This window comes from Chelonoidis abingdonii, chromosome 5 (genome assembly GCF_003597395.2).
Source record: "Chelonoidis abingdonii isolate Lonesome George chromosome 5, CheloAbing_2.0, whole genome shotgun sequence".
Classification (NCBI taxonomy): domain Eukaryota; kingdom Metazoa; phylum Chordata; order Testudines; family Testudinidae; genus Chelonoidis; species Chelonoidis abingdonii.
Window position 1 is genome coordinate 122,870,541 of NC_133773.1, and position 27,308 is coordinate 122,897,848.

Below are 27,308 nucleotides of genomic sequence, written 5' to 3' on the forward strand. Positions count from 1 at the left end.
ACATTTGCTTGGAATGGTGACCCGCAGCTAGTGGGAGCCACGATCGGCCGAACCTGCGGACGTGGCAGGTAAAGAAACAAGTGTGGCAAAGGTTGCTGATCCCTGGTATATACAATTGTATAGCTGTGTGGTGAAGATTCTGAAATCAGTATAGTTCCAGGGCACTCTATACCACAATTTCATAAATTCTCTCATAGTGTTGTGTGGGTGGAGTAAAAGGCTATTTTAAATGACCAGAAATAATATGATTGCTCAGTTTGGTTATATGATATTGTATGTTTATGTATTCTCTTACTGTATCAAGGGAGTACTTAATCTTATATCACATAAGAGACATCAAAAGAAACTTGCTTTACTTTATAAAGGCACTCAACATTCAATAAAGATTAGTTTAGTCTTTTTCACAAATAATAATTAATATAAGCATTATAAATTCTAGATAACAAACTTTCCCTCATATCATCTGACCTTCATTATAAACCTGAATGTCAAATACTAATAATATTTTCAACTACAGATTGATTCACTTGAATTTATTGTGTGTGTGTGAGTGTGAGAGAGAGAGAGTTCATATAAGCTCTTTTTGGTGATGATCCAGGGTGCTGTTTTCAGTCAGTTAAGGTAAGTTAGGACTTCATTTTGTCATATCTATCACATGGGCCCTGTTGGTGTAAAGCTTTTTGCCCACCATTGAACACCACAACCATAAACAAAGTTCTATACTTTTAAATCATAGCCAGAAAGCTGATCCTATGGACTGAATCAATCTCATTCACTGGTTCAATTACCAGTGTGGATTGTATGGAATGGTGGGTCTATGTTCAAAATCTTTGATTTTAATGGCACTTTGAAAAACAACACAGAGGTGAGTGTGACAATCACACTTTGTATTCAGATGTTTTCTTGCCACTTAGTATCTTAACAGGAATTTTAAGACCTCAAGATCTAGTGTATGCACTTGGGAGTGTTTTGCAGTGAACAAGTTTGTACAATAGAGATAGGAGATTAACTGGGTATGGTCATATCATCTTAAAGTTTCTTCTAATCAGTTCTTCCAATTTTGCAGTTTCTCCTATAGTAACAGCATCTAGACATTTTTAACTTGTAAAGTACATATAGAAATCTGGAAAATAGTAGGTAAATTTTATTCAGAAGCATTCGACATTCAGTAGCATGGAAAAATCCACTAACGGTCTATAGTCTTTGATCTTCCTTCTTTTAAAAATATTGTGCCTTTGTGTCGTGGAGGAAAACCTGATAACCCACATATCCAGCAAGTCAGTGAGAAAGATACCTGATGCCTTTTTTCTATATTTGCAGAGTGGTTCCTATGACAAGATGTAGTGCAATTTCCTGTATGAAGAGGACTCTGGTTACGTGAACTAGGATGCTTTCAGACTGCATTCGCAACATCCACATGGAGGAGTTACAGAACAGCACTTTGTTGTGCACTGTTATTCACATCCCCATAGTCTGAACTTCAGGCCAATATAGACGAGCCCAAAGTCTTATTTGAGGCACTGAATGGAGGTTTGTATTTCACAGAGACAAAGCAAAGTGTCACCCAGGAAGAGAGCAAATGTAAGTTTATTAACATAATTCCCTGAATCTCTGGGAAACATGTCAGCTATTTCAAGTAGTTCAAGAATGGGAGCAAACAAGAGAAGGTGACAAAGAACACTCTTGACTTTTGCCATTCTTTAAAGAGAGGGTCCCTCAGAAGCAATTCAACTAAAGGAAGGTATATGGAGAACCACAGATCAGTTTGAGACAGAGGTTATAAATTCATTTTTAAAACTGTAGTTCTCCAGTACTACAAAAAGATAGTCCCAAAGAACCTTAACCAACATCTTTTCTGCATCTAATGCTAGAAGGCCATTTTTATTCATTTCCTTAACATGATGAATAATGTTTCACATTAAATATTATAAATTGTGGCTTTCCCTGGAATGAAGCCAGGTAGTTGGTTTCCTAAGCATTTTGCTAATCCTTTATTGTCCAGACTGGTTAGTTATACTGGCCACTATGATCTACAGTCTTCTGGATTTTTATGTTTTTTCAGGGGTATGGTTATACTGGCTTCCAGACAAGAATTAGGCTATTTTCTTTGTTCAAGGGAGTGGCTGCTCATTTGAAGCATTCAAGACACCAGAAGCTTCTGTAAAGATTTATAGACCTTGTGCTGACAGTGTCCAGCCCAGGACATCCGACATTTGGAAAGTCCTTTGTAGCATTCCTAATTTCAACTGCTGGTATCTCACTTCAAGTTTGACTTTTTTATTTCAGCTATCTGCACAATATTTGTTTGGTTTTCCAAAGTTGTATGTTTTAAAAGAGTTCCTGAAAATGGAAACAGTTTTATTTTTTCATAGCACTTAAAATTTGTCTGTTATCTCTTTTTGATCAGTTGCTTTATTTTTCTTCTATTCTATTTGCAAGTATAACGATTGGGACAATAGGTGAATGACATTTTGAAAGCTTAGAAATGTGCATTTTTACCTATATTGTGCAACAACTGACATATGTAGGTTCCTCTACAGTGAGAAATGAAATGTGTCACATTTTCAGTATATTCAGCAATATAAAAAAGCTCCTGATCAACTTATTACTCTGATTCATGAATACAAGTTTTTACAAATAGCAAAGGGCAAAGTTAAGGTCATGAGGTATTTTAAACAGAATGAGGTAACACGAACGTGGGGAAATTACTGGAGAACACTAACTCTAAAAATTCTTCTCTCCTCCCCCTTCTCCCCCCCCAAAAAAACAAAAAAAACCCTCCCCAGAGAACAAAATTTCCCTGCGGAGAAAATGCCATGGAGAAAATACCATGTAACGGAACACAGGGCAGCAGACATTCAGGCCTGGATGTTGAAACCTGGTGAATGGGGAGGGTCTCAGAGACCAGGCTCCAGCCTGACCATCTACACTGGTATTTTTAGCCCTACAAGCCCAAGTCAGTTAACCCAATTTCTGAGACTTGCTGCTGCAGATCTTTTCTTGCTGTGCAGACATACCCTGAAATCTCACAGAGACTGGCTTCTTTTGTGGACGTTAAGGAGGAAGGGGTTTAGAGAGAAAACAGAATTAGCATTGTAATGGTGAGCTACAGAGCAACTGTCAATGCTCCATAATATAACACTATTTTCAGTCAATACCACCAATTGCAACTGCACTCACAATTTAAATAAAGTAAGTGCTTAATTCACAGATCCGAAAAACACTGTGGTTGGCAGATTATTCGCAATACAATAAATTACTTTGCAGCTAGATTGTGTTAACATTCATATGGTGGAAGATGTGTAGTAAGCTTAATTCCAAGCCCTTTGTTACACTTAACAATAAAATGTAACAAAGGAATGCACTCAGCAAGCTTACACTTATTTTTTGCCTGTTTGCATGTCTTTTTGCTTTGTTTCAATTTGGCTTCTGGAGAAAAGAGAAACACTTTGAGCATAAACTAATTCTTCCCATTCTGCAAGGAACAAAATAAATCTCTGACACTGACCTTTTGATGACTGTATCCTCAGGAGAATGTTAGTTATTACTGCTTTTTTCTCCCTGACAGTGGATGTTAGATATTCATGGTCCAAAAGTTCAAGAAACAGACGCAATTCAACTATTAATTCTTCCATGGCTGGAAAACAAAACAAAAAACAAAACAAAAACAAAAATTAACTTTTCTAAACATGTAAACTTGATTTAGACAGGCAAGTGAATTCTCTTATTTAGAGAGATTCCTTGTCAATTTTATTTTAACCTGTACTCTTCCCCTCAGTCCTCCCCCAAAACCCACACATACACTAAAGATATGTCTGCACTACACAGACTATACAAGCACAGCTGTGTCATTATAGCTATGCCAGCATAACTGCATAGTCTGTATGTGGTCCATATTGATGGAAGGGGATTTCCATCAGTGCAGAAGCATCACTTTTATGAGTGACAGTAGCTACACTGACAGAAGCATTCGTCCTTTGACATAGCTGCGTCTGCACCGCCGACCCATCTGCATGTCAACCTAACTTTCAGTGTAGACCAGGCCTAAATCTAGCTGGAAACATACTGCATTAATTAGGCAAACTACAAAAACTAGCCACAGTGTCACCCATCCCACCATTAGTTTCTGGTGAATCATCCTGCTCATCCTCCCTCATAAATGTCACAATGGAACCTGGCTGGATTTTTTTAAACATTTTTTTCTTTTTAGTGTCATTTAAAATGGAAAAGGTTGTGACAAAAATTTCTAAATGCATTGACATTTTCAAAAATTTTCATTTTGGAATTTTGGGGAAAATCTCCCCCTACCCCTACCCCTACCCCTTTAAACAGTCCATCTCTTGTTTCTGGTGGAAAAAAACAACGAATGGGATTAAAAACAAACAAACAAACAAACAGGAATGTCATTTTTTTCCCTAAAAAAAGTAAAAGAATTTTGTTAAATATGAAAAATGTTATTAAAAAAGAATGAAAAGGTCTCAGCCCCCACATTTTTCATTAAATATTCCTCCCTCCTTTATTTTATCAGTTCTAGTTAGAACATGTAAAAATATAAAGTAGATCCAGATACTCAGCCTCCAAACTAAGCAGGTCCACACTCAGAAATGAGGAGGCTAACAGGTCCAAAGGCTCACTGGGAGGTGGTTTTTCCACATAGACCCCATGTAGGTGTCTACACAGATAGCAAGGCCAATCCCCAGGACCACATCATTTGTCCCTGCTGTCTATGCACAGTGTTAGCCTCAAGTGTTGACTATGACATAGTAGGCTAATTCTCCAGGCATCATCATCTTAGGAAGGAACTCTTCTCTGAGGGTGTCTAATAAGCTAGGGACAGGGTGACGCTACAGAGGCCTCTGGAGTTTGCAGAGATGCAGCCATACAAACACTATGTGATAAAAGAAGTAGCAACAGTCAGGGCTGGCTCCAGCTCTTCTGCCACCCCCAGTGGCAAATAAATCAATCAATCAATCAATCAATCAATCAATCTGATCGGTGGCACTTCGGCGGCAGCTCAATCGTGCCACTTCATTCTTTGGCGGCAATTCGGTGGTGTATCCTTTGCTCCCTCTCTTCCTCTTTGGTGGCAGCTCTAAGACTTTTCCATTGGCCACCCCAAGTATCTGCTTCCTTTGCTGATGCCTGGAGCCAACGCATGTAATAGTAGGAAGAAGCATTTGGAAAGGCTGCATGTTGTGGCCGAGAAAAGTCTCTCTCTTCTTATTAGCAGAACCCCAATGTGCTAGTCCACAAACCAAAGAAGTGTATATTTCTCAAAAATGAGCAAAGACAAAGACACGTGGTCTTAAGGACTACACCTCTACCCCAATACAACGTCACCTGATATAACACAAATTCGGATATAACGTGGCAAAGCAGCGCTCTGGAGGGGGGTGGGGCTGTGCGCTCTGGCAGATCAAATCAATATAACGCGGTTTCACCTATAACGCGGTAAGATTTTTTGGCTCCTGAGGACAGCGTTATATCGAGGTAGAAGTGTATTTGTTTGGCTAACAGATACACCAGGGTATAAGACTTCTGAGAAAATAATTTTTAATGTGCTGGACTCTGTCTGGATTTAAAACAAAATACATACACAAAAAAATTACCAGTATTCTTTATTTTACCCCTCGAAAGAATGAAGCGGAAATCAATTTCCTTACCTACTTTGCTCCTTCCTTGCCTTCCCTCCCATCATAGCCACACATTTGTTTTCTAACACAGTATTTCCATAAAGCCAGTTCCTACAGTGCAGTAAAATAAGTGACTAATCTCTTCATATGACCACCAATGTGAATATCGCAGCTTGCTGAACAGTGCACATTGGTACTACACTTGCAAATGTTTGAACACTTTATCTTTAGAAATTTTTTCAGCATAGGCCTTCTCTGAGCTCATTTCTTATTCCGTCGTATTCACAGCTTTGAATTGTTTTATTCATTTAACGACATATTTCCATAGTCCATGACTAAATTATTCAATACCAATAATATAACAAAATTCTTAAGATACGACATTTAATGCAAGAGTGAAGTATTACTGTGAAACAACTGTGAGCTGGAAGAGCATTCTGGCTAATAGTCTCTGAGAAATGCCCAGCACCCCGCTCTATCTGGTCTCACCACAGGGTCTTCTATACCTTATCTCTAGCACCGCTTCAGTCAGGATTTTTTTTTAACTGGAATAATGTTTACCAAGCTCTTGTGTATAATTGTGACCATATGTTTTACAGTATGCTGTGGTCCCATTCCTGCCCTTACTGAATTCAAGTTATATCGTTGACTGCAATGCAAGCAGGATCAGGAGTCTACGACATAGCTGATACACTGCAGACATGTTGGTTCATCTAAGCCCAGAAGCTAAAATAATGGGAAATCCATCCATAATTCTGGCTTGTGAAGCAAGCATATAGAGAAAGAGCTTTATGCAGCCACAAAGCTTTTCTGTTTATTCTCTCCCCAACACACTCAAATCAGTGCTCAGACAAATAGCACTGTTCTGAAACTGCAATGAGCTAGAGGCGCAGACTGTATAATGACACCAAAATGAATCATGAACAAATAGTTAAGATTACATTTTTGCAAATTCCCCTTCAGAAAGACACTATTCATCTGCTTAAAGACATTTATCTGCCCCATCCAAGTTTTCTATTGCCTAGCATGTTTTTCTGCTTTAGCTGAGTTATACAGCTACTTTCAAGTTAATTGTGCATTCTTTCAAGATGTATATTCCACCGTGGTTTTTAGAAAGTCTCTTAAAAGAGAAGCAAAAAAAATCTGCCCCAAGCCCCTTCAAAAATCCGTTTATGACAAGAACCTAAAAGGGATGGTTTATTTGGTTCTTGGTAAACTTACTAATTGTTATTAGCTTGCTATCATTTTACATGTTTGTTTCAAGACAACTACATCATTTCCAGTTCCATGAGTATTATGTAGAGTCACTGGCACCTTCGAAAAGTGTGTGTAAAATGCTACCAAGTCAGAATGGTAGAAAATACATTTTTTCCCAACTTAAAATTTCAAAGATTACAGAGGAAATCTTTTAAGCATTCTTTTAATGTTATATATTTTCTGTATCACGTGACTTTCCAACTGTAGGCTATTCCAGACAATGCTCCAGGAAAGCATAGCTAGTCAGCAAGTTTTACAGGAACATGAAGGTGCTCCAAATGTTGGGATCAGAAATAAGAACTCAGAAGAGGGATCAATGATAGTGTGAAACTTTTAATATTTCAGTTAATAATATGACTTTATGAAATTCTGCAGACCCTCACATGACAAATGGTACATTAAAATCCAATCCCTCAGCACCATTGTAAGTACTAAGTAGTATTATCCTCTTTCTAGAGGGAGGATAGCCTTAGTGGCCTGCAACATGAAGTTATCTAGGTTCTATTCCTGGCTCTGCCACAGACTTTCTGTATGACACTCGGCAAGCCACCTAGTGTGTGCATGCCTCAGTTCAGAGTGGTGGCCGTGTTAGCATGGATCTGTAAAAGCACATGCATCCGATGAAGTGGGTATTCATCCACGAAAGCTCATGCTTCAAAACGTCTGTTAGTCTATAAGGTGCCACAGGACTCTTTGCTGCTTTTACATGCCTCAGTTCATCTTTGTAACAAAGGGAGTATTGTGACGATAAAATCATTATATGATTACGGTGCTCAGATACTAAGGTGAGGATTGTCATAGAAAAGCTTATAAACACATTTTAAAAATGGATAATCAGAGGGGCAGAGAGGATAAGTGACTTGTTCAAGTAACCTCTTTCATGCCATGTGTTACAAGAATACTAAGCTAAGTTTCTAAAAATAACGCAAACTTTCAGAATGCAGGTCTGACTTGTTCCTCTAAACTAGTGGTTCTCAAACGGGGATCGGGACCCCTCAGGGGGTCACGAAGTTATTACATGGGGGGGTCATGAGCTGTCAGCCTCCACCCCAAACCCTGTTTTGCCTCCAGCATTTATAATGGTGATAAATATAATATTAAAAAGTGTTTTTAATTTATAGGGGAGTGTCACACTCAGAGGCTTGCTACGTGAAAGGGGTCACCAGTACTGAGAACCACTGCTTTAAACTTTAAAGTTAATTGTACTGATTTTTAGGGCTGTCAATTAATCGCAGTTAACTCAAGCGATAAGCTCAAAAAACTTAATTGCAATTAATCGCAGTTTTAATCGCACTGTTAAACAATAGAATACCAATTGAAATTTATTAAAGATTTATTTTTATTACAAATATTTGCATGTTAAAAATGATAAAAGAAATAGTATTTTTCAATTCACCTCATGTCAGTACAGTAGTGCAAACTCTTTATCAAGAATGTGCAATTTACTAATGTAGGTTTTTGTTACATAACTGCACTCAAAAACAACACAATGTAAAACTTTAGCGCCTACAAATCCACTCACTCCTACTTCTTGTTCAATCAGTCATTATGACAAACAAGTTTGTTTACATTTATGGGAGCTAATGCTGCTTGCTTCTTATTTATGTCACCTGAAAGTGAGAACAGGCATTTGCATGGCACTTTTGTAGCTGGCACTGCAAGGTATTTACGTGTCAGATACGCTGAACATTTGTATGCCCTTTCATGCTTCGGCCACCATTCCAGAGGACATGCTTCAGTGCTGATGATGGTTAAAAAAATAATGCATTAATTAAATTTTGACTNGGGGGGGGTTAGGTTCCAGGGAATTTTTTTTTTTTTGCCAGACAAAAGGCATTATATAAATTTTAGAGAATTTTAAATAAGGAATTTAATACAGGTATAAGTTTTAAACAATTTTAAAGAAATAGTTTAATACTAGAATCATCACTGCTGAGTATGAAGCAATGAGAGGTGCCCCACACAGGCACAGCCCACTGGCACTGCAGACAGTGAGGCAGGCAAGGAGGCTGAAGGTGCCGTAGGTTAGGAGAAACACTTTGTGCAGCAGCAGTGGCAGCTTCCCCTACTCTGCAAGCATGAGGGGCGGGAGGTCAATCCTCAGCCTCCCCACTTCATCCCCTCCCCCAAGTCCCCGGGGTCTTCCGGCAGGCGGCGCTGGAGGGAGAGGCTGTAGGGGAGCTGATGGGGGGCTGCCAGCTGTGGACAAAGGAGGCAGCCAAACGACGTTACAGCGGAGCATTGAACAACTTTAAACAAGCATGTTCTGTAATGACAGTAAGAGCAAAACAACGCTAAGTGAGAGGACGTTAAGTGGGGAGTTACTGTATAGCAGTCTGAGATGATGACCTAGCACATGCTGTTCATTTTAAGAACACTTTCACTGCAGATTTGACAAAATGCAAAGGTACTAATGTGAGATTTCCAAAGATAGCTACAGCATTCGAAGTTTAAGAATCTGAAGTGCCTTCCAAAATCTGAGGGATGAGGTGTGGAACATGCTTTCAGAAACCTTAAAAGAGCAAACACTCCGATGCAGAAACTACAGAACCTGAACCACCAAAAAAAGAAAATTAACCTTCTGCTGGTGGCATCTGACTCAGATTATGAAAATGAACGTGTCGGTTCGTACTGCTTTAAGTCATTATCGAGCAGAATCAATCATCAGCGTGGATGCATGTCCTCTGGAATGGTGGCCGAAGCATGAAGGGACATATGAATCTTTAGCGTATCTTGTGATGCCGGCTACAACAGTGCCATGCAAACGCCTGTTCTCACTTTCAGGTGACATTATAAACAAGATGTAGGCAGCATTATCGCCTGCTAATGTAAACATGTCTGAGCAATTGGCTGAACAGGAAGTAGGACTAAGTGGATTTGTACGCTCTAAAGTTTTACATTTTTTTATTTTTGAATGCAATTATTTTTTGTACATAATTCTACATTTATAAGTTCAACTTTCATGAAAAAGAGATTACACTACAGTACTTGTATTGGTGAATTGAAAAATACTATTTCTTTTGTTTTTTTACAATGCAAATATTTGTAATAAAATATAAAGTGAGTAGTGTATTTGTATTCGGTGTTGTAATTGAAATCAATATATTTGAAAATGTAGAAAACATCCAATAATATTTAAATAAACAGTATTTTATTATCATTTAACAGCACAATTAATCGTGTGACTAATTGTGATTTGTTTTTAATTGTGTGATTAATCACAATTTTTAACCGCTTGACAGTCCTACTCATTTTACAATAAATAATACAAAAAGCTGTATAAGATTTTAAAAGCAACAACAGAATAATTTGCTAGATTTTAAAAATCGTTATAAATATTTCAAACAAGTTTCAGAAATTTCTTCTCTTACTGTGTTTCTTCTGCAGCAGCTGATGGCATCACAAATATTAAGGAAATGTATGGAATGCAGCTCCCTACTCTCCTTTAAATTAGTGCAATGCCATCAAGTATTGAAGAAGAAACTCAATGTTTATTGAGTAGAGAATGAATGTCTCATCAATTAGAGTGATAGGTCCCTAATGTGCTTTTGCCCTTGTCATGCACAAATCAAAAATGATGACATCTCAGAAAGGTTTCCAGCTTTGGCATTTGATGTTTTTGACTTTTTCAAAAGATAGCACATAAAACCTACACTCACAAGCCAGACAAGGAAGACAGCAAGGTAAAAATCATCAGGGAAAGAAAATTTACCTAGTGCTTCCATTTTTGTTCCAAACCAAAACTGAAATCAACTGGAACTTTAATAAAATAATGATGCACTTATTCCAGATCTACACATTTATGGGCATTATTCTATAAACATTTTTTAAAAAAATTATTTGAAGTTTTCATTGCAAATTGATTTAAAAATTCCTAGGAACAGTGTGCCATATAGTGTACACAGTCTCCCGAGTTTTCTTAAGCCAGAAGCAAAAGACAAGAATGAGCTCATTACAAGATGTTCAGATTGTTTTTGTTCACTCAGAGTGTAGATGTCAACGGGAGCTAAGGAACAAATAAAGCTTGCAGAAAACTGGTATGGTGGTTTTAGAAAGGTTATGGCTGTTTAATAAAAGCCAGATTAAATTTATATTTATTTTTCACGCTAGAAAAAGGTTTGAAACAGTAGGCTGGCTCAAAATTTGTGTCCTCTCAAACTACTGAGCTATTTCAAAACCTCATTATCTCAGACGCTGGATTATTTAATTTTAAATGTTTAGATTTAACTTCCCAAACTGATTTTACTCAAATGTGGTTGGCTTTGTACATCTGATTAATACCTGTCTTCAAGTCAAATATGAAGACTATGTGTTGTAATTTAGTGTATTTACATTCACATGAAGTTCCAATTTGTGTATTATCTAATTAAGGTCATACAGAGAGCCCATATTTTAAGACACAACAAGGAGTATGAGTTGATGTTGAGTTTTCAGCCTTACTGCTGCATTTACTGACTTTTCAGACCTTGGATTTCAAGCCCATAACCTTGGCTTAATGCTAATTTTTGCATGAAATACATTAATTAAAATAAAATACATATACACTCCCATAATGGTTAAAATATTTTACACTCAGAAAGGTGTTTTAAAGATGTGATACAAACTGCAGGATAAGTATAAACAAAAATGTTCCCAGCCCCAACACTACTTGGAATCACTTTAAAACATCAACATTTTCCACTAAAAAATTCAAGCTTCCATTCCCTGGGAGCAGGCACGAGACCTGGGAGACTTAAGAGTTATAGGCCCAAGACTAATGCTATTAAAAATATACAAAAGTATTCGGAAAAACAAATCCTTGTCTTTCAAATGACCAAATGTATGGTTTTAGGCAGTTTTTTAGGTCTAGCATTTGCAAAAACCTGAAACACACAGAAAACAAACCGTACCAATCCACCACCTGAATTTTCAAATTAGCGTTTTATCCTAAAGAGAGGAACCCAGAGAAGCTGCCTACAAGAACTAGTTTATCAGCGAGACCATTGTATGAATTAATGCATGATACCATGGTACTAAGCCCATTTCTACTGAAATGAGCTCATCATCATAACTATTATGCTGTGTCAGCTTCTAATCTATCCATGAGAGTGTTTTAAAAATAATAGGGGGATGGGGAATCTATGAGGAAAGCATGAGGCTGAGCCGGTGTTTCATATAATCTGTTGTACATCCATTACAACTGCCAGGTGGTGGAATAAGTTTCTTTAACGGCTGCTTCCTGACCATAAGTGACAACAGCCCTCTACAGAAACACATGATTTCTGGAAGCAGGCAGTAATAGCAGATTCCGCATTAGAAACAATTCTTACTTTTCCCAACATACAACTGGGAGAAATCTACAGTAACTGAAAACTGTGCCATGATCCTACTAACAGAAAGACATCCTGTTCATAATAGCTAGGCAAATGGACTTTGTTTCCCTATTTGCCTCCATCTCTTCAAGACATCTCAAGAGACCCTTTAAAATGCTCTTCTTTGATTTAGCTAGAGAGACTTAAGCACCTTTTAAATAGGCCGCTAATGTCATCTCTTCCTCTAAACTGTGTAAATAATGGAGGCGGAATAAATGAAAGAGGAGGTTGCTTCCTCCTAAGCATAGCCTAAAAGACTTAGGGTATGGCTACACTTGAAATTTTCGCTGTCACGGCAGCGCTTTGCAGTGTGAGTGTGGTCGGAGCACCAGTGCTGGGAGAGAGCTCTCTCAGCGCTGCATGTAAACCACATCCTCTACGGGTGTAGCGTGCAGTGCTGGGAGCCGCGCTCCCAGCGCTGCTGCACTGATTACACTGAGGCGTTACAGTGGTGTATCTTGCAGCTCTCAGGGGGGTGTTTTTTCACACCCCTGAGCGCGAAAGTTGCAGCACTGTAAAGTGCCAGTGTAGCCATACCCTGAAGAATGTTCCTAATGGTTCATCTACATTGCAATAAAAAAGCCGCATCATGGCCGCAGCTGGCCCTGGTCAGTTGATTCGGGCTTGTCAGGCTCGAGCTCTGGGGTAAAAATTGCAGTGTAGACATTCCAGTTCAGGGTGAGCGCAGTGATGTTGTACTTATTAAGTAAGCAGATTCTCTGGGTCCAAACCCTGAATTTTCACAGGGGCAAGAGGACAAAAGATGGAAAAAAGGTATTAGTTCTAGGGGATGGTGATGTTTATTATTATTTGTTTTATGGTAGCACTAAAAGGCTCCAAGCAAGATTGTGACTCCACTTTACAAACACATAATAAGAGACAGTCCATGCCCCAAAAGCTTACAATCTAAATATACAAGACACATACAGGGGAGGGAAGGAAAGGAAGTATTATTTTCCCCTTATTCTACATTGGGCACAGAGGCACAAAGATTACATGATTTGCCCAAGGTTACATAGGGATGCATGGGGTGTACGAGAAAGGTAGCACCGTTGAGTGATTTGAACTGCCACACTCTTTTGAGTGGTTCTTTTCCTCTCTGATCCGCACCGCACACCCAGCCCTCACTTGTGGCTCCAAGTAGCTGAAAGTTTGCAACAGCAGCCACATCCCGGTAAACCATTCGGCAGGTGGATTAAAGCAGGTGAGGGTAACCGGCAGTGTCGGACCTGAAAGTGATTTAGAGATTGCCTTCCCAAGCATACAAAGACTGTTCTGATAGCCAAGGTGGAAGAGACCGTATATTGGTCCAACAGCTTGAAAAGCAGTGCAATAATGCATCGTGAAAGGTGAAAGGCCCAACAGGGCATGATAGAAATCATGGCTATCCACTGCAGCTAAAGAAGCCTTCAGTTGGAACGGCCTTTGTGCCGCTGGGTAAGCTTCAGCAGCCAAGAGAATGGGATTATCCTAGTGCAATAACTGTCCCATTTTAATCAACCTTATACATACATCATTCATGCACATCTCCACAAAAAGAGATAGCATGAAAACGTCATAGTCAAACCAACGGACTACGCCAGGACACAGGAATTCTGGACGAGCCTGGAAATTAACCCAAATCTTTTGAGTCCCGTTCCAATACCTTAATCAAAAGACAATCCCTTTCTATAGAAGGAAGAAGTGATATACACAGTAGATCTACATCTCATGAGCGTGGAATGAAGGTATGGAACCAGTGTCTGTCCATGTCTGCCAGTTACCATCGCACCTGTTGCAGAAGCTGTCCGGAAGGAAGGTGTTGTAGGACACAGTTTCTCCACCATCAAAGGAGAGTGGAAAAGAGCGGAATGTAACCAGGATGCTGTTAACTTTTTTTAACAAAGACTGGTTTGACATCAATTTGTTCCTCTGGACACTATGGGTGTCCCATACAGTTATAGCTTGATAAGAAGCAGCTGCTTTCCCAACAGCTCCATTATATCTTCCCAATTCATTGACTACTTGAACACTGGCCTTTTACAAAACAGGAGCTGGAAGGAGGAAGGAAATAACAACAAGGAGGAGATCTAACTCCTGCCTCATTTACCTATGATACTATCACCATCCTCCATGCCATCCACCATCTTAGGGGTATGAGGTCTGACGTTAACCCATGTATTACAGCTAATAGCAGTAGCTACTCTAATACACAAACCTCACAAACCTGCCAGAGTGCAGAAGTAGAAATCATCCATCAAGTGTCCTCTAATTCCTTCCTCCTGGAGGGCCCTCTAATGTTATAAGATAAAAGTGAGAAAAGAATCAAACCATAAGTAAAGAATGAAGCGTTACAGATGAAGGACTTCAATATCCAGAAAATTGGTTGAAACTATAGTAAAGAACAGAATTATCTGACACACAGATGAACATGATATGTTGGAGAAAAGAGTCAACACAGCTTTTGTAAAGGGAAATCATGCCTCACCAAGATATTAGAATTGTTTGAGGGGGTCAACCAGCATGTGAACAAGTGTGATCCAAATAATATAGTGTACTTGGAATTTCAGAAAGCCTTTAACAAGAGCCTTTACCCAACCTTTTAAGCAAAGTAAGCAGTCATAGGATAAGACAGAAGGTCATCTTATGGATCAGTATTAATAAATGGTCAGTTTTTACAGTGAAGAGAGATAAATAGTGGAGTCCCCCAAGGATCTGTACTGGGACCAGTGCTGTTTAACATATTCATAAATGATATAAAGAAGTAGTAAATATTCAGGTGGCAAAGTTTTCAGATGATACAAAATTATTCAAGATAGTTAAGTCTAAAGATGACTGCAAAGAGTTACAAAGGGATCTCACTAACCTGGGCAACAAAACAGCAGATGAAATTCAATGTTGATAACTGCAAAGTAATGCACATGGGCAAACATAATACCAACTACACATACAAAATAATGGTGGTCTAAATTAGCTGTTGCCACCCAAGAAAGAGATCTTGGAGTCATCGTGGATAGTTCTCTGGAAAAAAAAATCTGCTCAATGTGCAGCAGCAGTCAAAAAAGCTAACAAATGTTAGGAACCATTAGGAAAGAGGTATATAATACGGCAGAAAATATCAAAATGCCACTATATGAAGCTATTGTACACTCACACCTGCATGCAGTTCTGGATGTCCCATCTCAACAAAGATATATTAGAATTGGAAAAAGTACAGAGAAGGGCAACAAAAATTATTAGGATTATGGAACAACTTCCATATAAAGAGAGAATAAAAAGACTGGGACAGCACATCTTACAGAAGAGGCAACTAAGGGGAGGCGAAGGATATCATAGACGTCTAAAATGATGAATGATGTGGAGGCAGTGAATAAAGAAGTGTTATTTAGCCCTTCACATAATCGAAGTCCCAGGTTGATCCAATGAAATTAAAAGATTTAAAAACAAATGAAAGGAAGTTCTTCACACAACACAGAGTCAAACTGAAACTTATTACCAGGCCAAAAATATAACTGAGTTACAAAAATAATTAGGTAAGTTCAGAGAAGATGGGTTCATCAATGGATATTAGTAGGGTTGCTAACTCTCCAGGATGAGTCTGGAATTTCCAGGAATTAAACATTAATCTTTAATTAAAGTTGTCATGTGATGAAACTTCCAGGAATATGTCCAACCAAAATTGGCAACCCTAGTTATTAGCCAAACTGGTCAGGGATTCAACCCTATGCCCTGGGTGTCCCTAAACCTCTGAATGCCAGAAGCTGAAACTAGAGGACAAGGGATGGATCTCTTGATAATTGTCCTGTTTTGTTCATGCTCTCTGAAGCATCTGGCATCAGCCATTGTCAGAAAACTGAATATTGGATTAGATCAGGGGTCAGCAACCTTCCAGAAGTGGTGTGCCGAGTCTTCATTTATTCACTCTCATTTAAGGTTTCGCGTGCCAGTAATACAATTTAAAGTTTTTAGAAGGTCTCTTTTTAGAAGTCTATAATATATAACTAAACTATTGTTGTATGTAAAGTAAATAAGATTTTTAAAATGTGTAAGAAGCTTCATTTAAAATTAAATTAAAATGCATGGACCAGTGGCCAGGACCCGGGCAGTGTGAATGCCACTGAAAATCAGCTCACGTGCCGCCTTTGGCATGCGTGTCATACGTTGCCTACCCCTGGACTAGACGGACCACCGCTCTGACCCAGTATGGACATTTTTATGTTCTTATAACCATCCTGAGAATGAAGTGAAACACGGGTAAGATCCCTCAGCAGGTCACTTTATCCACAGAATAATATAGGTGAGCCTTGAGGGAAAATTTAGCAATGATCCTTTATTCCAAACCTGGAGCCACCCAGATTGTTACCAACTATCTTTCCAAACAGCATGAAGAACAGCAGAGACAAAAAAGACACAGCCACTAAACACTCCTCCTGCCTCATATATATTTATGGTAATCCTTAATGAGCTCCAGCGGATCATTATAATTACAATTCACATATATTCCTCCTTTTTTCCCCCTTTCACTTCAGTTTTCAAGGCACTGGCTTGTACAAACTTAGGTTTCCAAATAAATAATCAGAACTCCTACTGCTGTAGTCAAAGCATTAAGGCAAAAAACAAGAGGTGGGAAAACAGATAAGGAATATTTAGGCAAGAAACAAGTTGCCAAAAATCCTGCTTATTCATCTACAGCTGTTGTTTGACTGACAGAGTGTACACGGGAGTGTAATCCCATTAGTACAGGGCAGATGGATAAGGCTTTTTTTTTTCTTTATTAAAGTTCAGTTCAGTGTTTTATGCACTACCACAAAATTTAAAGAAAGTCTGCTTTCAAACAAGTTCATAAAAGCAGAAAAATCAAAGAGCTAGTGACGAAGAATTAATATTATAATCAATTATTTATTTAATATTAATTGTATAAATTAAGCCAGTTATAACAATGTGCTGCACAAATAAGAAATGTCAGTAACTAAGAACAGAAATGTAAAGCACAATCCACTTAAGTTTTTGAAGTTTTCCTCTAAAGATATATTTTTTAAGCAAAAAAATGTTTTTTCTCCCCAAAATATACTATGAAAAGTCCAGATATATGGATCTCACTCCACCTTGCAGTCCAAACGAAATAGAAAGTCCAGGCCATGCTTATTTTTCAGTTCATTGTAGGAATTTTATTTCACCTTCCTTTCCAGATTCCACTATTTTTACCAATGAAGAAATTTGAGTTTCTTACATTGAAGCATCTCAGTTTATTTTGGTTCACATCATCTTGTCACCATGACGTTCCAAGTCTTGCTTCATAGCTCATGCACTAACTCAGCTCCTGTGTTGCGTCAAACCCGGGCCAGCTCCAAGCACCAGCGCAACAAGCAGGTGCTTGGGGAGGCCAACGTTGAGGGGCGGCCCGTCCAGCTCTTCAGCAGCGGGTGCCTCAGTCTCTTTTGGAGGAAAGGACCTGCTGCCTAATTTGTGGCTTTTTTTCCCCCCACCTCTTGGGGCAGCAAAAAAACTGCAGCTGGCCCTGATCAAATCACAGAAGATAAGCAACTATTACAGTAAAGGTGAGTCGCATCATACGTGCATTTAACTTACATGAATTCAACTATATGCGCTCATCAAAAAAAAGAAAAACAAGAAGTTACCTGTAAATAGTGCGGGCGATTCCACCCAATGAGCATACGTCCCGGGGTAAGCGTGAGATGGGAGACGTGAATCTGCTGTTCCCTAAGTCGGTCTCAGTTCCCGCATGCCTCTCATAGTGTGAGCATCTTGCTGCACTGATCGTGATTCTAGTGTTTAAAGATACATATTTTTCCCCTAAATGAAAGCCAACTACTTCATCTGGTGCTCAGCTGAAGAAACAGCGATCTGTTCCAAAGGTGGAGGAAAAACTGGCTGTGTTGGACTTATTGAGAGACAATATGTCAGTTTCCAACATGGTACGTAAATATGGCCACAACGAATCCATGCCATCAAGATTAGAGAGGGAGAAATTTGTCAAGCCGTGGCATCAAGTGCTCCAATAACTGCTAAAGTGACGAGCCAGGTGTGTGATAAGACTTTAGTGAAGACTAAAAAGCATTAAACTTATGGCTGGAAGACATGAATCATAAACGTGTGCCTATTGATGGCAACATGTTGTGAGAAGAGGCTCTTACCCACTACATGCTGTTCAAATCTCCTGTCGAAGAGGGACAGCCTTCTGATGAGAAGGAATTCAAAGCCAGCCAAGGTTGGCTTAACAGTTTCAGGAACCGCTTCAACCTCAAAAATGTGCAGACTACTGGTGAAGCTGCAGCTGCCAATGAAGAAGCAGCAAAAGCCTACCCCGAACAACTAAATAAAATCATAGAAGAAAAGAGTTGTCTTCTGAAACAAGTTTTTAATGCTGACAAGACTGGGCTCTTCCGGAAAAAAATGAAAGACAAGCCCCTGGCTTCAAAGCAGCTAAAGATCGTGTGACTGTGTTGTTTTGTGGCAATGCGGGTGGGCATTTAATAAAGCTGGGCTTGCTCCACAGGGCTGCAAATCCTCGTCCCCTAAAAGGCAAGAATAAAAATCTCCTGCCTGTCTTCCGGCAATCAAATAAAAAGGCTTGAGTGAGGACAGCATTATTTCTGGATTAGTTCCACAAGTGTTTCATTCCGAAGGTCAAGTGGTACCTCAAAGAGAAAGGACTTGACTTTAAAGTGTTGCTGATTGTAGACAATGCTCCTGGCCACCCTGCGGCACTCCAGTTTGCACATAATGATGTTGAAGTCGTCTTTCTCCCCCCTAATACCACCTCCATCCTTCAACCTCTTGACCAAGGCACGATTCGCTGTTTCAAGGCCATGTACACGAGGCTTACGTTCTCACGGATATGTAGCACTATGGATGCTGATCCCAATCTTAATGTGATGGAGTATTGGAAGTCCTTCAACATTGCTGATTGCATCAATTATATTAAATAGGCAATGGATGCAATCAAGCTTGAAACAGTCAATGTATGTTGGCAAAACCTGTGGAAAGAATGTGTGAATGATTTTAAGGGTTTCCATTGACAAAGAAGTGAAACGCATTGTTCAAGTGTCCAGGCAAGTGGGTGGTGATGGCTCCGCTGACATCCTTGAGGAAGAAATTGAAGAATTAACTGAGAGCCATAGAGAATGATTGACTAACGAAGAGTTAGAGGAACCAATAAAATTGTCTACAGAAGACGAAGATTATGACGACGAACAGGAAGAGCCAGCAAGTTGGAATCTTCATAAATTTGCTGAAGTGTTCCAAGCAGCGAAACACTTGAATGATTTAATTTCCTGCGATCCCTCTATGGAACAAAGCCTCAAAATCACAAGTAGTATTATGGACGATTTGAGACCATATCAAGAAATGTTTGAGCAGCTCAAGAGACAACAGTGACAGTTGCCAATCACCATGTTTTTCAAGAAAAAACAACCAGCAGCAGATGAGCCTATGCAATAAACTTCTCGAGCTGAGTCAGAGCCAACCATTTCATCTGTGACTCGCTCTCTGTCACGCAAGCTCTCCATCACCTCCGTTTCCTGGATCGACATCAAGCCCTGACTACCCCTTGTAATTACCCCCTGTAATTAAAAATATAGTACTGTAAAATTATATTTTGCATATGTACTCTTTATTATATACTGTACATTACTGTATACATTATACATGTATACATATTACTGTACAGGGATGTATACACAAAACCATGTACCGTATACTGTACTTTATGTGCAAGGGTAATTTTGACTATATGCGATTTTCACCTTATGCGCTGACTTTAGAACCTAACCCTTGTGTAAGATGCGACTTCACTGTACCAGCAAACATGCTCAGGCAAGGAAGTCTCATGAGCTACAAAAGGTTGACAGCAATTGTGTGATAGAAGACAAAAGCTCTACCCAAGACTCCTGATCTCAGTAGCAGATGGTGGCCAGATACACAACAAAGACTCGAGGGTATGGGTAATGCATGTTAAATAAAAGAAATTAAAGCATACAATATACCCCATAAGCTCATATGGACCCTGCTTGAGGACTGCCTGCTTATCTGTTTTTAGGTCAGGATGTCTTTAAAATGTATTACTCAAACAGCAGAATGTCAGAAAGCAAATTAACTAATTCAGTTGAAACACAAACAAATGTAACAATGGAGGGAGACATACACAGAAGGCAACCATAGGATTTTTCAGTGTCATGTTTCTATTTTTGTACTAAGCAGTCTAATTCTTGTAACAATACCTCAAACACTTAAAACCTCTTTTACATTCATAGGCATGTATATTTTAAGTAGATTATCTTCCAGGCAAACTAGGAATATTTTGTATTATGTGAATTTGACATTAAAGTTTCTCTGATTAAAACTAGTAACAAACTAGACAAATAAACGGGGAATAAGATGATAAACTAGATTTCTTGTGATCATATTCAAAAGTCCTTCCACCCACTTTTAACCAAGAAAGGGTGAAACAAAAAAAACAAGTTAGGACTTCAGAGTCTGAATCATAGTTTCCATCAAGAAAGGAAAAAGCCGTAGAAAATACATAGGGGAAAAAACTGAACTTGAAAGACTGATTAAATGTATAAATCTTTTCAGTTTCCTATCTTCTGATATTTGGCAAATCTTATGTTGCCTGGGCTGTCAAATATAGCTGTCAGTGTAACAGAAATAAAAGCAGAGCCTTTTAAAAGTACATAAATCCCCAAGAGGTTTCAATAAGTCCTCCAAAACAGCAAAGTCTCAAACTGTATCAACATTGCACACTAAAGAATGGTATGAAGGTTGCAAAGTTAAGCATTCAAAAGTTTGGAATTAAAGTTGCCTGTGCAATCTTAATTTGGCCCACTTGTGCATTTGCAGTATGGTATAGTCTTTAATGATATGAAATCCAAACTTTATATAAACACATACTTTATCTTCCACAGGAACCCTGCCACACACAGTGCACAGGATAATAGTGCTCACTTAATGAGTAGCTATTCCATATTTTGTTTTCTCCTCATTCCGCTTGCAGCCCAGGCCTAATTTACTGCACACTATTCAAACCCTGCTCTAAAGACAGAATTAATTTTCTCATGGGTTTCTCTATGGCATTCATCACTACGGTATGTGAGTGCTTCACAAATATTAATGAATTTATTTTCACAATACTTCTCTAAAATAGGAGGTATTATTATCCCCATTTTACAGATCAAGAATTGAGACAGAAAGATTAAGGTCAAAAGTTTCCATGAGTTTGGGGTCTGTAACGAGGCGGTGTGGCTCTCCTCCTCCCCAGGGAGGGTCGAGCCCCGTCAGACACCTAAGGGGGCGGGGCCACTGAGCAGTGAGCCCGCCACTCAGAGGGTCAGGAGGTGACCCGGAAGTATAAAAGCCGGCCCTCAGCCCTCAGTTGGAGCCCAGCCGCCGTTGGGAGCAGACCTGCCAGAGGGTGCTCGTGACTGGGAAGCTGCTGAGGCCCAGGGCCATTGCCCTGACTGGCCGGAGCTTCCCCGCGGCCCCTACGACGAGGAGCTGCCGGAGCTTCCCCACGCCCGCTACGACGAGGAGCTGCCGGAGCCGCCCCATCCCTGCTACTACCCCGAGGAATCCCCGGACCAGGCCTGGCCGGACTTCCCAGAGGTACTGCCGGACCTACCGCCCAGCCCTGGCTGGGAGGAGCCCATGCTACTAGACTTCCCAGGGACTGACGCCCCAGGTCAGGTAGGCCCAGAGGGGGAGATTGGAAGTAGCCCGGGGGCAGCTGACTCCAGTCAGACTGCAGGTATGCCGGAACCCATGTCAGTGTGTTGCGGCCAGGAACCCCACTGACCGTCAGCGGTGATAGCCGCTATGAGGGCCCCGGGCTGGAATGCAGTGGAGTGGGTGGGCCTGCATTCCCCCTGCCACCCGTACCCGGGTGGCAGAATACCCCTCTTCCCGGCCTAAGGAGGCCATCAAGTCTAGTGGTGACTGCTCAACCCTGAGCCACAAGGGCTGGGCTCTTGTAACTGTGTGTTTGGTGCCCCGCCCGAACCAAGGGCTGGGCCCCCTTTAACTGTGTCATTGCTCGGTCCTGCCCCAAAGGGCCCGAGCTGTCTGAACTATTGACTGCTCAACCCTGAGCCATGAGGACCTGAGCCTCTATAATTTTGTATTCATTGCCCTGCCCTATAGCAGAAGGCCGGAGCCCAAGCGACTGTGCAGCGGCACTCGCCCCTGAAGACAGAGGCCGCCTCAGACGACGTGTGTCGAGGCCGGTGTGGCTCCCCTCCTCCCCAGGGAGGGTCGAGCCCCGGCTGTGCACCTTTACAGGGTCTTTTAGACAGGTACGACACAGGGCATTTATAGTTTTACAGATCAAAACCAACATCTTAAAATTGACTCCAGAACCAAGACACAACCAGTGCAGATCACGGAGAATTGATTTAATGTACTCGCAGAACAGATATGCCCAACTTAACAAGTGGGCCACTGTGTTCTGCACCAGCTGCAGTGTCCAGGTGGATTTAAGATATAGTCCCATGTAGCATGCACTGGAGTAGCACAACACACACAGAGTAGGGAGCAGGACTCTGGGAAATCAAGCATTACGGGATGCAAGAACCCCCTCCATAGCCATGTACAAGAAAGAATGGAGGCAGAACCACTAAGCAAAACCCACAATAATCTGCACGGTGACACTCCTCCTACACTGCAGCATGGAACAATTGCTCTGCACGTCCCCTCACCCACCCACTTCACTGTGCACAGTTCCTCCAGCATCCAGATCACATACTTGGAGTGAATCCCCAGAGAGAAGATTTGTCCCACAGGAGTAACCATGAGCCAGTTCCTAACTGACAAAAAGAAGTCTGTGCATTTCTACAAATTACCTACTTTAATTTTTATAAAGCAAGAAAGCAGTAACTGTGATGCTGTTGATTTAAACTCCCACAGTTCCTTGTATTCCTTCCATCAGTACAATTAACTTCCCCTAACCAGTTGTCTCTTGTGGTTTCCTTTTTCTCTCCTGCTTATGAACAGCATCACTGTGGGGTGTGGACGGTGGAAATTACCAAAATCTGCATTAAGATACATTTTACAATCTACGGGGAGAACGCAAAGGAAGTGAAATGAAACGTGCAGTAACTTGGAGCCCAACTACTCTTCTAAGACAGTTTGCGCTGGGTGCATATCGCACGGCATTAAACTAAGACTAAATAGTTTTAAAAGCTTTACTTTGCAGGTCCACTGTGCTGGTAGCACAATGGACTGGACTGGAGTGGACTAGGAACTCTGGCAGAATGGTTGTAGTGTCAGGCCTCTACGAGGTTTGGGTAAATCCCGACACCTAAAAATAAGTCCACATCAGATGTAATGTCTAGGCACAATGCCATAAATCAAGGATGGACCTTATTAACTTTGAATTCCTTGGCCAAATCCTCAAGACCAAAGACTAAGCTCTAAAAATGTGCTTGCAATTGCAGCTATTTGCTCACACACACAAAAATGATGAACAAGTACATTTTGCAAGTGCATTTTTAGAAACTCATTGAAAATCTGGCCCCAAGGGTCTAAACTATATTTGAAATTTCCTAAAAAAATAGGACAAATGACAGTTTTGAAAATGCATATTATATAGCAGGGGTAGGCAACCTATGGCACGTGTGCCGAGGCGGCACACGAGCTGATTTTCAGTGGCACTCATATTGCCACTGAAAATCATTTTCCATTCAACAATTGTTCAGTTATATATTATAGACTTCTAGAAAAAAAACCTTCTAAAAACGTTAAAATGTATGACTGGCACGCGAAACCTTAAATGAGAGTGAATAAATGAAGACTCGGCACACCACTTCCGAAAGGTTGCCGACCCCTGTTATATAGCAATTATAAAAGAAAGTGAGACACTGGTGAAATCCTGGCTCCACTGACGTCAATAGCAAATGATATTTTATCAAATAAACTTATTTTAAGGGCTTTAAAATAAACAAGGAGACTTTCTCACTTAAATACATATTCTCTTCTATGACAAAAAGTCATTTGAGTGTATATAGACACTTAAGTGTTATTTACTCAGACCAAAAAAACTCCTAAATTTTCAATCATCATCATCTTAACTGGAACTTGTACTTTCTGTAGAACATTTCAATCTATGCTGAGCCCAAAGGCCAAAACAGGCAACCCAAAAGATTGTATAGGAGAATCAATTGTCCAAAAATATGTGAAAAGTCCTACACAGTAATTCCTATGCCCAACTCTATCAAGACAGTAAACAATGTTACAGAGAGGTTAGATTTCAAAAGAAAAAAGTGACTTCAGCATTTTATGGCATATTGCATACATGTAAGTGAAATATGAGACATGCTCTGAACCTGCTTTTCAACTGAAGGCAGGATGGAGCTTTTCAACTGAAGGCAGGATGGAGCATGCCAGCAGCTATTCTCAGAGAGAGCTTAATGGACAACAGCTGCAGTTTTATCTGTAATATGCTCATATTTAGAACTTCAGCAGAAATCTGCACATGATTTTTCTGTCTGTTGGATTTTTTTTATATTCCTTTAAGTTATAATAACATGTGGCTGGCTGAAGATCTATCCAATCAGGCTTCTCCACTTAACAAAAATTATAATATAGATCTTGAAAAATCATGTAAGTTCTGTATTGCTTTAATTAGTCATATTTACAATGTTGTACTTAGGGGTGGAACCTGCAAACCTTTATGAAGCATAAATATGCATTGCTATATTGTGCGAACAAATTAAGCTTTAATTCACCAATGTTGAATACAATTTTAGTTTTTGGTTGTCAAAATGTTCTTGAAGAGTACTGGTTTCCAGAGGGAAGAGTAAGCTGAAAAAAATGCATATCCTTAAAAATCTGTTTGAAAACATTTTAAAAAATTACTGCAGCCTTCCTGAACATGAAGCTTCGATTATGGACTGAAACCCCCCCACCCCAACTACCCAACCAAAAGCCCACTAAAATATACTATAGGCAGATCGTGAGTGGACAAACAGTCATCAGAACTGCATAAAAAGTATGTCCTCTTATCATAACGGTTAATTAAATGTGATGCTCCAGAACCTCATCTGGTGTAAATCTCCATAGTTTCATTGATTTCAATGGCACTAACCTAATTCACACCAGATGAGAATCTGATCCACTATTTTAATGATATAGATGTCATTTGAATTGAGTATCAAGAATGAAAAATTAAATCAAATTTGTCTAAATGCTAACACAAAAACACTAGATGCTAATGGTAAAATCATCTTCCTCTCCTACTACCCCATCCACTTCTCCTTTCCTAGATTCTTGTCTCTGACAACTATCAGTTTTAAGTCCCACATTCTCCTCTACAAAATCCTACACAAAATCTGACCCCTGCTCCTCTTCCACTCCCTACATTACTTCATTTTCCTTTGCCTTATTATTCTCTAAGCTCCCTACATTCTGTCATGTTGCCCCATATGTTTGGCAGGTCTTCCTTTTCTTTGCCCCCTTGAAATACCTCCTTAAGCCCACTTCTTTCAACACTCCCTTCCACAATGATCTCACTCTCCCTGCTTTAACAGTTGTGCCCACTCTGATCTTGCATCTGTTTTTCTTACCGACCTTTGGGTTAGACCTTGCAAACCCTTTTCCAGTCCCTGCTCACATAAATAGCTCCACTGACCTAAAAATCAAGCCAGGTTTGAAGAAAATCGGTGGTTTGTTATTTTAATTATTGACATTTAATACTTGATAATTTCATTCATGGGCAAAAGGAGAAAAATACACAAATAGCTGGATTTGTCTTCATCCCGACAGAAACAGAACAGGAGAGATATAAATCACCTGTCAGGAAACAGTTACCTCATCATTTCATGTCCAGTAGTCTACTATAATTAAGGAAACTGACCTGCCAGTTGTGTCTGCTCCCTGCTTACTTAAAGCTGGCCCTTTCCAATTGTGCAAATTATTCTCCAGTGGTACAATGTTTCAAAACACTGTAGAAATACAACCAGAGATTCAGTGCTGCCAGAACTGACTTTGAAAATTATGCATGTAGCACTCCAACTAAGTGTCATTACTGTAAAAGAAACATCGATATGCTGCAACACACAAATCCATATGTGGCATCCTCTGACTTTGTTACATACATTCACCATGCTGTACTTTCACATAGGTTAACGTGATTTTGAATGCATTCACTAAGAGGGACACCAGTGGAGTCAATTTAGTATTTGTGAAAAGTGCCAGGATGGCCCTGGTGAAGGAGTCCTCTCTTCATCGACAGAATGATCATAGCACAGGTAGTGTGCAATTCCCACCACCCGCAAGCCCCATCTTTGGCCAATCTACTGGAGATGGAGAGGGGGGTAGGTTTCATGCTGATGCCATCCTTAGCTTCTTCTGAAACTGTCCGCACAGCTGCCAGCTGGGATCAGTTGAGTTGATAGTTATTGTGAAGGTAAAAAAAATGACTTGGCCAGCTGCATTCTATGACTGGGAGGAAAGCATGCAATAACCCTTGTCTCTGTCACGCTTTTATCAGTGGTGACCAGGCTCTAGGCATATTAACAAGATCCTCACCAGGAGTCGTGCATGTCACCTGTCTAGTACCTTAAGTTGCTGGATCACTTCCTGAATAGCATGCTTAATATTTGACAAAAAGGTACTGTGCATGACTGAACAGTTCTTCCTATAATCCCAAGTAACATTAAAGGGGCAGTATCACCAAATTAGCTTCCACCAAGATCTCAAATGCAAAAATCCCCACCCCTTTCTGCTTTTTAAAGAAGTGGCTCAGTTTGTAACAGGTGAAGATTTTTTGTTTGCATGTTTTGCTTTTCATGGACCAAAGAATCTCACTGAGGATTTGGATCTGTTGGTCTCAAGAGTATTATCAGTATGTCTACTTATATGAAAGCCATCCCATGGCATCGTAACTAAAACAACACTTGTCATGTCCTCAGACATTAGCATGCACCAGCCTTCTGAAAACAGCCCCAGGAAGGACCCAGCTGGTTAGAGTCCTGATAGCAATCAGCATCCTGCTGGCTTAGCCAATCATTAGCCAAATTTATTACACAAAAGTAAGAGCTATCAATGGCAAACATTTGACTACTTCCCTCATCTCACC

At 40.0% G+C, this 27,308-nt stretch overlaps 1 protein-coding gene across 3 annotated transcripts in view; it reads right to left on the minus strand.

The window, feature by feature from the left end:
- The window catches only part of AFAP1 (actin filament associated protein 1), a 188,569-nt gene that overhangs the window by 106,923 nt on the left and 54,338 nt on the right, over nt 1-27,308 (minus strand). For 2 of the 3 annotated variants that reach the window (XM_075066611.1, XM_075066613.1), the window contains exon 2: nt 3,509-3,637. In XM_075066611.1, coding sequence (XP_074922712.1) covers nt 3,509-3,635 — 127 coding nt within the window. In that variant the 5' untranslated portion in view covers nt 3,636-3,637. Of the gene's footprint in view, nt 1-3,508; nt 3,638-5,663; nt 5,780-27,308 lie in introns of those variants that run through there. The other variant, XM_075066612.1, reaches the window with a different exon arrangement.